The following is a 15,231-nucleotide window of genomic DNA, read 5'->3' on the forward strand; positions in this document are numbered from 1 at the left end:
TACTTGCTAACTAAAAAGACTCCACGTGAATACATTCCTTGACTATTCATTTTTTAAGCCGCTGATATTCTAGGAGATAAAAATCCTAGTACTAATAACCTTGGTGGTTATGCACATTTAGAACTTTTATAGAATGTAGTTATTTCCTACACATATGAAACATCGCTTAGATAAATAGATATCACATAGATTAGAAATTACAAAAGAATGGTTATTGGGAAAGTAAGGGATCCAAAAATGGTATTAGTCGATAAGTGATACACAAAGCTAGTAAGACTAATAAGCTTTTTTTGTTTTTTAAGATGCATTACATCCCACTGTTCTGCAATGGAATTTTTTTGAAGTGATTTCTTGCCATTTTTCCTGAAACCCTAACACAAAAAATTTTAATTCACTTTCTTCTAGAGTAGTGGACATCTGTTCTTGTCTGCCCAGTATCCCATTCCTCAGTAATTCTACTTTTGGAAAATTATTCTGAAGTCTGAAAAAACATTTGTGTCCAGAAGCATTATTTACACTAGTGAAAAACTGAACAGCAGAACATTTAACAACATGGGAAAGTCGTGTTGGGGGAGGGGGAGATACAGAACTATCCTGTATAATTCATCAAAACTCATCGAATTATCTTATAAAATAGTGCATCTTATTTTGTGTAATTCATACTGCAGCAAAGTAGGGAGGAAAGGCTAGATAGTATGAGGCTCAAATATAAACCAGTGCTTCTCAAAAATTTGGATTTACAAATCCTTTAGGGATCTTGTTAAACTGCAGATTCTGAGTCAATAAGTCTGGGGTGGGGCCAGAGATTGCATTACTAACAAGTCCCCAAGTGATGTCAATGCTGCTGGTTGGAGACCCTACTTGGAACAGCAAAGGTGTGAACTATATATCAGCGCTTTATGTGTGGTCCCTCGACCAGCAGTATGAGCATGACCTGAGAGTTTGTTAGAAATTCAAATTATTGGGCCCACCCCAGAACTGACTTAAAAGTATTTGTTTTAACAAGCACTCTAGTTAATTCTGATACACACTAAAATATGAGAGCCAACGCTATATGCATGGAAAGACCTATTGCAGGTTGCAGCAAAATGTCAGCTGCTTTTCTCTGAATAATGAAATTTGAGTGATTTTGGGGTTTTTTCCTGCATTTTCCTATATTTTACAAAAATTAACGTTTTCTTTCAAACATTTTTTTCAAAATGAAAATAACTTTATAATATTTTTTCTGCTTATAAAACTAATGTATAAGTTCTCATTTTAATGTGATACTGAACTGGTACCACTCCAGGAATCAATCTTAAGTATTTTTCTCTTTCACTCATGTGCTGCACCATTACAAACCTGAGCAAGATGTCTGCAGGCCGTGTTGAAAAACTGTGACGGCTAATTGTATGCATCCATTTGACTGGGTTAAAGGATGCCCAGATAGCTGGTAAAATATGATTTCCGAGAGTGACAATGTGTCCAGAATAAATTAGCATTTGAATCAGTAGACTTGAGCAAAGAAGGTGATCACCCTCACCAATGCACGTGGGCATCATCTAAACCATCAAGGACCTGAATAGGAAAAGGTGGGAGAAGGGCAAATTTGCTGCCTCTCAGCTAAGACATTCAGTCTGCTTTTGGACATCTGTGCTCCCGGGTGTCAGGCCTTCGAACTTGGACTGAATTACATCATCTATCATCAACATTAAATGAGGACTTAATCTATATCCTATTGGTTCTAAAGTCCATTTTAATATCTAAAAAACCCAAGATGACCTGGGACAGTGGATATGCCAGCCACGGTTCTCAATGCTGCAAATAAGTTCACTTGGGGTTCCTTTTTTTCTTAGGAATCCTTCACTCGATCCTCTTTCATTAGAAAGACTAATTTTTCCAATCTCGTTCTAAAGATATTCATAGGATACAGTCATATCTATCACAAGAGATCAATCTCGAATATGCTGTATCTTTGCTGGACCAGTTAAAACTCTTTCACAAAGAGCAGTTCTTCACTGGCATAGTGTTTGCTATCGAAGGCATTGAACCCCATTGTCATAAGATCATTCTTGCAATGTGTCATTCTTTTTTTTTTTTTTAAATGCTTATAGCACCCAGAATTCCTAGGTGGTCTCCCATCCAAGTACTAACCAGGCCCGACCCGGCTTAGCTTCCGAGATCAGACAAGATCGGGCACATTCAAGGTAGCATGGCTGTAGACAGTTCTTACTTCAGGTCATGTTCATGAGTGAATTAGTAATAAGAAACACATTCACACCTAGGGAATGTTGGTGTCACTGTACTGCCTTATAGATGAGAGTAACTTGGGTACACACAGTAATTTGGCAATAAATGACAGCACTGTACAACAGTTTTATGAAATATGTTTGCTACAAGGAGAAGATGTGTTGCAACAATGTCAAAAGTATTTAATAAAAAATAAGGGCAGAGAATTGTTGAGTTCTGCCTAACCGCTTGTAAGGAAATAGGATGCTAAAAGATCGTTAGGCACAAGTTCACTTCTGGGTACCACCAGAAAGCTTCCATGTATCTGCCACGTGACCTACTGATAGGCGTCAGTGGTGACCATTTACCTGTGGAAAATGAGAGGACAGTTCGTGAAGCTACTGAGCTGTGGCTAGAGCTCAACCCAGAATCACCTTCCAACATTTCTCAACCACATCAAAGTGGGTCCTCTTGGGATAACTAAAGAGATGAAAATTTCCATTAAAACATCTTCTAAAGAGCTTTGTAGTCTTAATTTTTTCTGTTTATACAACCCCCAGATACAAAAAAGTTCACAGCTGATTTAAAGAGCTGCCCACCAGCTGATTTGCATAAAGGTTACACAGCTGTAAGTCCTGATAATGACAGCACTTGAACCAGCAGTCAAGTTGCTCTGGGAAACAAGGAGTCTAAAAACAAGCCAACCTCAAGCTGCCTTCGGATCTGAAATTATTTTTCCTGGTCTAGTGCACCACAAGATTTCCAAAGACCCTGATGTTTTTTGTCTATGTAAGGCCATCTTTGATTTGCTATGAAAGCTACAACTATAAACTGGAGGAGAGAGTGTAGGCAGAGACCTTAATCAGAGGACCACCGAAAGGTATGACACCAAAGAGGATGAGCGGACAAAGGTGGCACTGTGCTCAGCAGTTGTGGCCCACACTGCAGTCATGTGATAATACTGAACCTCTTAACTGAGTCACTTTCCGAGGGCTGCAGCAGTGGCCATGAGGCAGACTAGCAAGCAGGTCATTTGCTTGGGCTACAGCTTTCGTATAGCATTTCGTATAGTACATAAAACTCCCTTCTGACGCAGTAGCTGGGTCCTCAATTGTGGAAAATCCAGCATGAACAAAAGTGAGTGGAAAATGGTGGCCAATATTCCTACTAAGTGATACTCTGACCTCCGTGTTAGAGATGTCGTGATCTCAGATTGTTTTTACGCAGAGACCCACCTAAGAGAACTAAAGATGTCACCTACCAATATGATCTGGAATTAACCAAAACATGCACTGTGGTTATTGGGGAGAGATTTTCAGTGCACCTTGGGGAGACTATGATCCTACCTTGAAGAATCTCCATGAAACCACTAATATATCTTTTCTTGCCAGATGGAACAGAGAAGTTCGAACTGGATGAAGAAACGGTTGCATTGCCATGTGTATGGTTATAGAATTCAGGGAGGACTTATCCAAATTATGTGCTTTGTAATTGTCTTTGCTAAATAAGAGACATGAAGCAAACAGGAAAAGACTAAAAATGAGAACATGAACACATACCTTTAATAAATTCCACAGCAAAAAGTTACATATATGATGGAGAGCCCTGGCAGACACCACATTAACTAAGCAATCAAATTTAATACTCCAATAATGAGACAAAATGACATAATTTGTCCTATGTAGTAATCTCTTCAAAAACATTTTACCTGAAACTAATCAGAAGCAAACAATCAGACAGATTGAATTATAAAACAAATTCCCACTGAAAGGGGTGAGCTTGAGGACCCCGGTGACAAAGCAGACAGGGCTCAGCCACAAGAAAGGAGTCGACCTGGTCCCAAGTCTGAGTCTTGAATCTAACCCTGAATCTCCATCTTGATGTTTGATTTAGAAATTCTCAGTCCACCTGACATGATTAAACTGTTCTGAGCTGGGTAGATGACACTACAATCTTAAACGTAAAGATAGAAATAGAGAAATGAAGTATTCGAACCCACAGAATTTATAATTTTGTGTTAAATTTAGGAATAAATTTATAATTATCCCAGATAATGTGTTCGTATTACATGTTTTGAAAGTCGCTGATGCTTAAGGAGAATTTGGCATCAAGAAATCTGATTAGCCTTGTAATTTTGATTTAAATTTATTTTTGGTGTAATTTTAATTCAAAAGGTTTAATATTTTTGATCAAATTTGTAAACACTACTGTAAAATTAGAAAGAACTTGAACTACTACATTTGCACATTTGGTTTATTAGGTTTACAGGAGTTGCATATGAAGATATTACTTGTCAGAGTTGTAAGTCCATCAGGCATTGGAAATGTTTGGAAATATAATAATTAATCGGGTTTGTCATTAGCGTTCATTGCTTAGGAAAATTTAATTTCCCAAAATTATGAGATAATATTAATTAAAGAATAAGTTAAAGTGATTTATTTTTAGACTCAAAGTATTAAATGTATAAATACAAAAACAATATGTAAGTTGGATTTAAAGGCTTAAAAGGAAAAAGTTTGTTTTTAATTTAAATTTTTAATAAATTGAATATAAATTCAAACCCAAGGATATTGATTTGGGCCATAAAACCCCCTTCAGACTATCAGACTCAAATTGATAGGCGCATTTCATAAAGAATGGGAAAGAGGCAGGTGATCAAGGGGAACAGGTGACCAACCGGAGTGTGTGAGGACAGGAAGGAGAAAGAAGCCTGCCCAGAGAGGTGGAGAGAGGGAGATGCGCCATGACTTAAAGAAAGCTGACTCTCTCTCGTCACCTCCTCAGAAGGATTTCCGTGCCAACCAACATTACGGTTTTCTTTTTAAAGCAACTTTAGTGAGATATAATTTACATAACATAAAATGTACTCATTCTAAGTGTACAGACTGATGACTTTTGACAAACGTATACTCCTGCCTAACCACTAACCCTCACAATCAAGACATAAAATATTTCCATCACCCCAAAAAGTTCTTCTATGTCTCTTTGACCCCAACCCCAGACAAACATTAATCTGATTCCTATCGTTACAAGTTTTACCTATTCTAGAACTTCATATAAATGGAATTATACAGCATGTATGCTTTTGTGTCTGGCTTCCATTTGGCATAATGTTTTTGAAATTTATCCATGTTACTGAATATATCAGCAGTTCCTTCTTTTCTAATTGCTGGATATTATTCCACTATATGGATTGTTCATCTTTTCACCTGTTGATGGACGTTTGGGTTGTTTCCAGTTTGAGCCTATTATAAATAAAGTTGTTGGGAACATTAGATTGAAAATGTTTTTTATAGACATGTTTTTTCGTATCACGTGGGTAAATACCTCAACATGGAACTGTTGGGTCATTCGTTAAGTATGTGTTTACCTTTATAAGACACTATCAAACTTTTCAAGGCAGTCATATCATTTTACATTCCCCTTTACATTTTTCATCAGTACTTTCTGGAGTCCAATTTGTTTCTTTTGAATAAGATAATAACTTCATTGGCCTCAAGGTGGCCCAAAACACCCTGTGAGTGTAAAAGGACATAACAGTAAATACTAATTTAGATGGGAAAAAAAGAAGCTCAAAGTCATACACAGGTGACTTTGTCTTCTGCCTCTAGTAACTGTCTGTGACTTTCCAGGGCCTGGCCGAGGGCAGTCCTTTGGACCCAGGAGTCTTGTTTTCAGGGAGGGAGTTACTTTAGTCTGCCCAAGAATTGATCTTGAGCTAACCTGATCCCACCTCTGTCCCGGGGGTGATGGAGAGACAGTCAGGGACCTCAGGCTACAGGCAGTGACTGCGGCTGCTTATACCACTTGGCACTTACAAACACGGGTCATCCAGAGCTGCATGGAGGGGGAAAGGGACTTTGAAAGACATCTCTTGATAACTCAGATCCTTATCCTTCCTCACCCCAACCTTAAAGCACTTTCTCTCTTCTGTCAGTTCATTCTGGGCTTTCAAGGAAAGGAACAGAGGGAATCCCATGCCCCTCAGTGGCTCAGATGAGGCTGCCTGTAGGGTGCAGCCACCATCAGGCCCAGTTATTGTCCTGACTGAGCAGAGTTGCTACATATACAACTAGAAATGGGCGATGTGAGGAGAAGAGACCGGGGGAGGGAGGTACTCCAGTGGCAGTAATGACTCCTCTGCTCAAGCACGAGAAAGCGGGGACGGGACGTGGTAGAGGCATGTGGAGGAAGGGCCTGTGGGTAAGACGACAAGCAAGACAGGAGGTTTCCCTCATCCTGAGGAAGAAACTGGACAGGCGCAGCTGTTAGGGTCAGACTCAGAAGGAACTGAGTCTCTGACTCCCCAAGTCAGCGTGGAGGGCCAATACTAGAAGCAGATTTGTGACAATTAAGGCTAAATTCTCCCTTCAAGGGTGCAAGGCCGCCTAGAATAAAGACTACATTTCCCAGCCTTCCTTGCAGAAGGCCACCCTGGCCCACGACATGTGAGCAGATGGGTCACACTGCAACTTCCCAGGACTTTTCTAAGAGAAAGAAGTCCTTGCATCTATTTCTTCTGCCTTCATCCCTTCCTTCACCTGCTCCCTGGATAGGAATAATCTACGGAACATGGAGGAGGACAAGGACCACACCAAGGGAGGGGTTTGGAAAGAGCCTGTGCCCTGGGGCACTTTTCCACCAGCTCTGAAAGGCCCACCGCCCTCCTCCTGTTATGTGAGAGAGAAACAAGCTTCTCTCTGGTGTAAGCCACTGTTTAGTATTTTTGCTGTTGCAAAAAGCCAAGGGAGGAGGTCAGGCCTGGCCATCGAGCCGGTCCCAGTGAAAGCCGGGGGCCAGGGCAAACAAGAGAGAAGCAGGGGTGACCAGTGAACGGAAGGTGGTCCTACCTGGAGGGTTTTCCAGCCTGGAAGAGTCTGAAGAGTCAGAAACTGTGTGGCCAGGCGGGGGAGGGGCTGCCGAGGACGAAGAGAAGTCCCCAAGGAGAAGCGACCATGCCCACCGCCTGCCGCCCTCTCACCCTTCCCGCCCAGGCTGAGCTGGGGGCAGGAGAATTTTACCATTAATCCATTCTGGAGTTTTTACTTCTACCCAAGACTGGACGTCCTGATTACTGATCTCAGACTAAACTGGCCACCCCAGTGATCACAGCTCTAGGGGACACCGGAATAAGCAACTGAAGCAGGGGACCCACCAGAGTTCTCGTTGTCTTGGGGCAGAGAAGATCTGCACCCTCCTCAACCTCCCACCCCACTTCATTCATTCATCCACCCAATAAATATTAATTGCGCATCTACTATGTGCTAGGATCTGTTCTAGGTCCTGAGGACAGGAGAGTGAACAAAGCACCCCAAATCCCTGCCCTCACAGAGCTTACATGCTAATGGAAGAGAAGGATGCTACACAGGATATATAAGAAAAATATAAAGTATGTTATGTGCTGATCAGTGCAAAGGAAATAAAGCTGAGAAAAGGGACAGGAAGTAGGGGTTTAAAGTCCAGTTAGGGCAGCTAGGGAAGGCCACACTAAAAGGCAACGTCCCTGTAAAGGCTTACACATATGTGTCTGCATATGTGTGTCCATGAGCAGCAGACGTGAGAAGTGGATCCACAGCCAGAAGGGGTAGAATAGTGTCTGGGACAGAGACTGGACATGGACCAGGGCAGTATGGGCCTCTCAGCCCAGCCCCAGACCTCAAGTCCAGCCAAGAACAGGGCCACATGCCGCCAGCCCTGGTTAGCATCAGCGACACCTCCTCCTAGGCTGGACAGCGCTATCTGGGAAGGAGATTGCAGTCTCCTGTGTCTGGCCCTGTGGCATCAGAGCCCGGGTATGGCACAGGGTGACCATGGGCTCTCCACCTCCTTCCCCCAAGCCTACCACCTCTGCCACTTTCCACTCCCAACAGGCAGAAGGGGTTGATGGGGTTTTTCCAGGCTGGGCCAGTGGCCTGATCCAGCAGAGGCCATGGGGACAGAGTAGGAACCATTCCTGGACAGTCAAGGGAGATCAGGTGTGTCCCTGTGCCCCTACAGCTGGGGATGGGGGTTGGGGGTCAGGGAGCAGCTTTGCCAAAAGCAGGAGGGGGATCAGGATGGGAGATCGGCAGGGCCCCCACCTCACTTCCTGTTTTTGGAATGTGGGGCCCCAGCATGCACTTTCCTTTGGACTTCATCCAGGGTAGTGTCTCCCCACCCAGGTCCAATCCCAAGGGAACCCTGCACAAAGGCGGAGAGGGTTGACCTAGGGTTTTTCCAGGCGGGGCTGGGCCCCTGAACCACTGTGGGTAAAAGGCACATTTCCGACCCCTCCCTAAAATCAGGCCAGAGGGTCCCTGTCAACATGGAAAATCATACAGTCCCCCTGACCAAAGGGGAGAAGAAATGTCATTGAGCAGACAAAGGAGGGCAGGCACGGCCCACCAGTCTGGCCAAAGCTCTGGGGACGAACAGGCCCTAGGGTACCACCTGGGAAAGCCAGCCAGGCTGGAGGGAGGACAGTTCCATGATGGGCTTAAGAGTATGAACTCAGAACCAGTCAGGCCAGGCATGAGGCTGGCACCTGCTATTTCCTGGCTGCGCGACTGTGGGCAAGTGGCATAGATTCTTTGAGTCTCAGCTTCCCTTCTGCCAGGGATCCCATGCCCCTCAGTGGCTCAGATGTGATGGGCTCTGTACAGGGTGTGGCCCAGAGCAGGTGCCCCTGTGAGGGAGGGAAATGGTGTGTGGTCTGGGAAGACATCTAGAAAGGCAGAAGGGACAAATAAAAAGTATCTACCGGAGAGTGTCCCCTCTCTGGCTGCTCAGGTCATCATGGGTCATCCTAGCTCTCCTCCCCTATAGGACGGCTTCTCCTGCCACCTGAACCCAAAGATGATACGATTCAGAGCAGGATGGAGGAAGAGAAGCTTTTATCTCTTATGAAATAGCATGCTCATTGTAGTAAGTCTGGAAATTACAGAAAAGCAGGAAGGAAGCAAAAGCTTTTCTTTAACTACCAAGGCCACCAGCCACTCTTGATCCCTTAATGTTTTTCCATGTGGCAGTTTTCTTTCTGTTCTCTGTAACATGACTGGGATCTGAGCATTAAGATGTAGAGATGGAAGGAAACTTGGGGGTCAGCTGGCCCAGCCTCCTCCATTAACAAGCCAGGAGACAGACTCTGGCCCAGAAGAGCTCAGTGACTTGTCAAAGGTCAGTAGCAGAGCTGGAATCACAGCCACTAGGTGTGCGCCACTTCTTAAAATACCAGTACCCCCAACACCAGCACCAAACCTCCCTCACGGCGAAGACTGCCTTCGAAGGAGATGGTTCATGGTAGATCTAGGCCTTCCAGTTTGGGGGAAGTCTGTCGGGGATGGGCTTCCATGTGGTTCCCTCGATAAGGGATACAGCTCTGGTTAACCCCCTCCCCCATTTCCAGACACAACATGCAGGATGGGGATGGAGGGAAAGGGAGAGCTGGCAGAGCCCAGCAAGGGGCGTGGCCCTGCGGCTTTTCCCAAGGGTGGACCCAGCCAACAGGGTCACCCTGTCCCTTTAAGAGAGGGGGGAGAGCTAGCCCCTCTCGGCCATCCTGTCCTGTCATCCATCCCGGCCAAAGCGGAAAGGGAAAATGAAAGAAGGACCAGGAGGAACAGGTCCCAGCCATCTCCCAAGATCCCTCACTCAGCTCTAACACCTCAGCTCCAGCCACAGGGTGAGTGGGGTCGGCTGGGGGCCTGGGAGCAACAGGGGCCTGTGGGGCTTGTGAGTGTGAGTTTTGGGAGGTTCCCAGGAGATGTGGGAGACTAGAAGCCAAGGGGCGCCAGGAAGGAGATGGGAGAGGGCTGGGTCCGCAGTCTTGCCTCATTGAGGTCGGATAGCAGGGGACGCTCAGGACAAAGGATCTCGATAGAGTTATGGAATAGAGGGCTACTTTCGTGTCACCCCACAATTTTGAGAGGAATTATTGCAGTAACGAGGGCAGAGAAAGAAGGAGGTGGGGTCCCTCTGGGTCTGTGGCTCCCTTCTCTCCCTAGGGTACCAAATTGGGCCTGGAGTCCTGGATTCCAGGCACCACTCCTGCCCATGGAAATCAGCCCTGAGCACTCGGGGTGCAGATGGTTTCTGCTTCTACAAATGCAGTCGGGTTGGCCCTGCTGACCTCCAAGTCCCCTACACATCGGGACTCCGGCGGGGCACAGGATCCAAATAAGCAGGCTACCGGTCTGGCTAGAGCACCAGGGTGCAGCTCTTCCCCAGTACCCATCGGCTCTTCTCCAGCACCCACTGGCCCCAGGGAGATGGGCACCCATAATTGAGAATCACTTAACCCCTCCTGCCCCCCACCACCGCTAACTCCTTTGTTCCCACAAAATCTCTGCTAAAAGCAGACATAGCTGACCCCCAACTCGCCCCAAGTTAGAGGAGGTCTAACTGGTCCCACCCCATGGGCATGGAGGGGTGGAGGGCGCGGATCGACGGCCTCTGACCCCCGCCCTGTGTCCCTAGTACCATGGGGGAGTGGACGTTCCTCAGCTCGCTGCTGGACGCCGTGCAGCTGCAGTCGCCGCTCGTGGGACGCCTGTGGCTGGTGATCATGCTGATATTCCGCATCCTCGTGCTGGCCACGGTGGGCGGCGCCGTGTTCGAGGACGAGCAGGAGGAGTTCGTGTGCAACACGCTGCAGCCGGGCTGTCGCCAGGTCTGCTACGACCGCGCCTTCCCGGTCTCCCACTACCGCTTCTGGCTCTTCCACATCCTGCTGCTCTCGGCTCCGCCGGTGCTGTTCGTCATCTACTCTATGCACCAGGCGAGCAAGGAGCCCGGCGGCGCGGCCGCCGAGGCGGGGGCGCCCTGTGCGCGGGGGCGCCCCGAGGGCCCGTGCGCGCCCTGCGCCCTGCGCGCCCGCCGCGCGCGCCGCTGCTACCTGCTCAGCGTGGCGCTGCGGCTGCTGGCGGAGCTGGCCTTCCTGGCCGGCCAGGCGCTGCTCTACGGCTTCCGCGTGGCTCCGCACTTCGCGTGCGCCGGCCCGCCGTGCCCGCACACCGTGGACTGCTTCGTGAGCCGGCCCACCGAGAAGACCGTCTTCGTGGTTTTCTACTTCGCTGTGGGGCTGCTCTCGGCGCTGCTGAGCGTGGCCGAGCTGGGCCACCTGCTCTGGAAGGGCCGCCCGCGCCAGGCGGCGGAGCGCGACAATCGCTGCAACAGAGCGCACGAGGAGGCGCAGAAGCTGCTCCCGCCGCCGCCGCCGCCGCCGCCGCCGCCGCCGCCTCCAGCCCTGCCCTCCCGGCGCCCCGGGCCCGACCCCTACGCCCCGCCCGCCTATGCTCACCGGGCGCCGGCCGGCGACTGCGAGGGTGGCAGCGGCCGCAGCAAGGCGTCACTGGCCACGGTCCGTCAAGACCTGGCCATCTAGAACTGCTTTAGGCGGAGGGTGAGATCGGAGGCGGGACCCCACCATGAGGGCGCTCACTGCAGAATTCAGAAGTGGCTTCTGCCAGACCTGTCCCCTGGCCCCACGCAGTGGGGGTGGCCCGCAGGGCAGCCTCTGCAGGTCTCTGGTGTTCCCAGCAGAGCTGGGGCATGGAATGGACTAAGGCGGGTCCTCGATGCCATGATCCAGGTGGAAAAGAAGGCGGCCAGGCGGGCTGAGAGAAAGTGGACAAGTGGAGGGCAGGGCAGAGTGGAAAGTGGAGATTCAGGTGATGACCTGGTTGTTTTACCGAGGACAAAAACATCTGTGACGCCGGCATCCAGAGGGCCTCCCCTCTTTCAGACTGAGGCATGGCCTCTGTGTGGCTCTCTGTGTATGCGCGTACATGTACACATATATATATTGCGAGCGGCGTGGGTGCGCACGTGTAAAACCTCTGTGCCCTTTGTGTGTGTGCATGCACGTGAATATCCTGTGTGAGCCCTGTGTGCATATGTGTACACACATGTGCACCCCGTGTGGGGTCTCTGTGGGCATGTGTATGCCCGGTGTAAGCTCTGTGTGTGGGATCTTCGATATGCACTGTGTGGGTGGCCAGGATCCAGTGCCAGCAACAGCCACAGTGGCTCCATCTCTACCTGCAAGGGCATCATGGGAAGGTCTCCCCTCCTGATGGAACCCACACAAGAAGGCAGGGGAAGGGGAGGTGCTCTTCACCCTGAGCAGGCCTGGGTCCCGTAGAGCTTGTGGGCACCATCGACACCATCTACCTGGTGGCCTGGGCTGGATGGCCAGGCCCTCCCTCTCATGGAGGTAGAGTGGGGGTGGGCAGTGAGGTCAGAGGGCAAGACTCTTTTTCAACTTCACCCTCTTCACCCTGCTGCTGTTCGCCCAGTCCAAAAACATAGTCAAGCCCCTCCCATCCTCAAGAAACCTCCCCTAAACATGTTCCTGGCCCTACATTTCCCTGCAACCACCACCCCGCTCCCTCCTGGGAGAATACAAAGAATTGTCTACAGGAGGCCTCCTGTCCCCCTCTCGTCTCTCCTCTGCTCCCATCTGTCTTTCTCCTTTACCACCTCAGTGGGGCCACTCTCTATAAGATCACCCTGGGGCTGAGTAATAACCAGGGGCCACCATCTGACCACACAACTTGGGCTTCCTCAGACCCTGCTGAGCCCAATTTTCTCCTACGTCCCTCACCCTCTCCCCTCTGTCCTCCTCTCCTGCCTCTTCTCCGGCTCTCCTTCCACACAGCAGCTGGAGGAGGCTTTCTAAGTAGCCCCCTACTTAGGCCCTTGGGGTTCCCCTATCCTCAGAGTCAGTGCAGCCCTGCCCTGCTGCCCCACAGGCCCTGCCTCTCAGCCCCATCCCTCTGGCTCCCCAGGGTTTCCATGCTCCAATCCATACTGAAGTTTCTCTTCTGACCAAGCATAGTGACCACTTTTACTTCCAAGTGCTTGAACATGGAGTTCCTTTGCCTGGAGCAGCCTCCCTCTCTGCAGCTACACTCCCTCAACTCTAGCTAATGCCTACCTGCCTTTTGGTCTCGCTTGGGAAGAAAACAGATGCCTTCCCTGACAGCCCCACCTGCAAGTCAGAGCTAGACGCCCCATGGCACCGGTGCTTCCCCAGGCAGAGATCTGCTGGATGGCATCGCTCTCTAGCTAGCCCATAAGAGGTGTTTAGTAGATGTTTAATGAGGAACTTAAGGTGTCCCCGAGGCCCAAGCACTTATCCATGCTCATGGAGTGTTCCACAATCTCTCTGATGACAGTTCTGTGTCTGCAGCCTGGAGCCCTCTACACAAACTCAGACCTGGATGTCCAGCTGTTTTCCAGATGTACTAATTCAACCAATATTTGTCGAGCATTTATTATATGCCAGGCAGTTTTTGAGATAGCACTGTTCCATAGAAATAGGATGTGAGCCACATGTGTAATTTCAGGTTTTCCATTAGCCACATTAAAAAGTAAAAGGAAACAGGCAACATTTATTTTAGTAATATATTTTCTTTAACCTAATATGTCCAAAATATTATTTCAGCACATCATCAATATAAAATAATGTTGAGATATTTCATATTCTTTGTACTGTTTGAAATCTAGTGTGTATTTTGCACTTGGAGCACATTAGATTTTGGACCAGCCACATGTCAAGAGTCAGTTGCCGCATGTGGCTAGTGGCTGTTGTATAGAACAGAGCAGATCCAGATGTTGGGCTACAGTAGTGAACAAAACCTGCATGGAGGTTACATTCTGGTGGAGAAGACAGACAATAAATATAGAATATAACACCAGGTTGCAGTAAGGATAAAGGGAGAGAGAAAGACATCGCTGAAGAGTGACAGTGGAACAGAATATAGCGAGAGGCTAGCCATGAAGTGGTCTCTAGAAAGAGCATTCCAGTTGGAGGGAATGGCAGGTGCGAAGGCCCTGAGGCTTAGGAACATGCTGGGGGTGTTTGAGGCCAGCAAGGAGGCCAGTGTGGCTGGAGTGGAGTGAGGGACAGAAAAAGTGAGGAGTAACCATCACCTCAAGTTTCTTACTTCTCTCAGTTACTGGTGTCTCCAGCCGGCCAGGCCACCTGCACCTGCTGTTGCCACAGCCCGTCCTCTGCCTGCCTTCCACATCCCATGCCTTCCACATTCCACTTGGTCCTCCTGTTTTACCATCTAAGCATTTCCTCCCCTTGTCCACTCTCCTCCACCCCTTCAGAGGCTGCCCAGGGTCAGCCCCGTCACTAGTGGCCTGGAGTACTCTCAGAACCTCTGCTCCTGGCCCCTGAACTTACAATATGAACACCTCCCTTGCTGGCTTAAGATCCTTCACTATCCATCACCCTCATGATCAAGACAAACTCCTGAACTGGTTTTGACCCGAGCCTGTCCCAGCCTCTATAGCTTCTCCTCTTCCACCATTCCGGTGAAAAACTGAGCTGGTGACAGTTTTTGATCATATGAAGCTATTGATCACTTCTGCATCCCACCTGGCTAACTCTTCCCCTTAGAGATTTAGCTGGGAGGGGGCACTTCTTCCAGGAAGCTCTCCAAAACCTGTCCCAATCCTGGGCTTCCATAGGCCCAAGCAAGCCCCGCATCACTGCCCTTCCCAAGCTGTATCCCGGTCACCATCTTTGAGTCAGTCTCCCCCATGAAGGACGGCACCTGGCACCATGCAAAGCACATGTCACCCCTCTATGACCATATTCTACTGCAGTGGTTCTCAGCCGGGGGCAATTTCCCTGGGGTATTTGACAATGTTTGCAGACACATTTGGTAGTTACAACTGCAACTAGCTTCTAGTGGGCAGAGGCCCAGGATGCTGCTAAACATTCTACAGTGCACCAGACAGCCTCTCAATAAAGAATTCCTGGGCCTCAAATGTCACTTGTACCATAGTTGAGAAACTCTGCTCCACAGCAGTGAGCTGTGAACCATCATGGGAAACCTCAGGCCCTGGAGGGTCCCAACAGCAAAGTTACTACCCCGAGGGAGTTATTTTGTAAATGTAGGGGACATTGTTCTAGTTGTCACATGAGGGGGTCCCTGCTGGCATTTAGTGGGCAAGGACTAGGAATGGCAAGATGTCCTCCCACAATAAAGAACTGTCACACACAACTTTAGAATGTCCCGCTGGACATTT

General features: G+C 48.6%; 1 protein-coding gene and 1 pseudogene across 1 annotated transcript; one reads left to right on the plus strand and one right to left on the minus strand.

Moving 5' to 3' along the window:
- Positions 1-2,084: 2,084 nt before the first annotated feature.
- Positions 2,085-2,203, minus strand: LOC120611363 (uncharacterized; annotated as a pseudogene).
- Positions 2,204-9,743: 7,540 nt separating this feature from the next.
- GJD3 (gap junction protein delta 3) lies at positions 9,744-13,565 on the plus strand. The gene is made up of 2 exons (XM_039873567.1): positions 9,744-9,868; positions 10,663-13,565. Exon 2 carries the CDS (start codon positions 10,667-10,669, stop codon positions 11,567-11,569), a length of 903 nt encoding a protein of 300 aa, XP_039729501.1. The 5' UTR covers positions 9,744-9,868; positions 10,663-10,666; the 3' UTR covers positions 11,570-13,565.
- The last annotated feature ends 1,666 nt before the right edge of the window (positions 13,566-15,231 follow it).

Source organism: Pteropus medius, unplaced genomic scaffold (genome assembly GCF_902729225.1).
Source record: "Pteropus medius unplaced genomic scaffold, Ma_sr-lr_union100, whole genome shotgun sequence".
NCBI classification, from domain to species: domain Eukaryota; kingdom Metazoa; phylum Chordata; class Mammalia; order Chiroptera; family Pteropodidae; genus Pteropus; species Pteropus medius.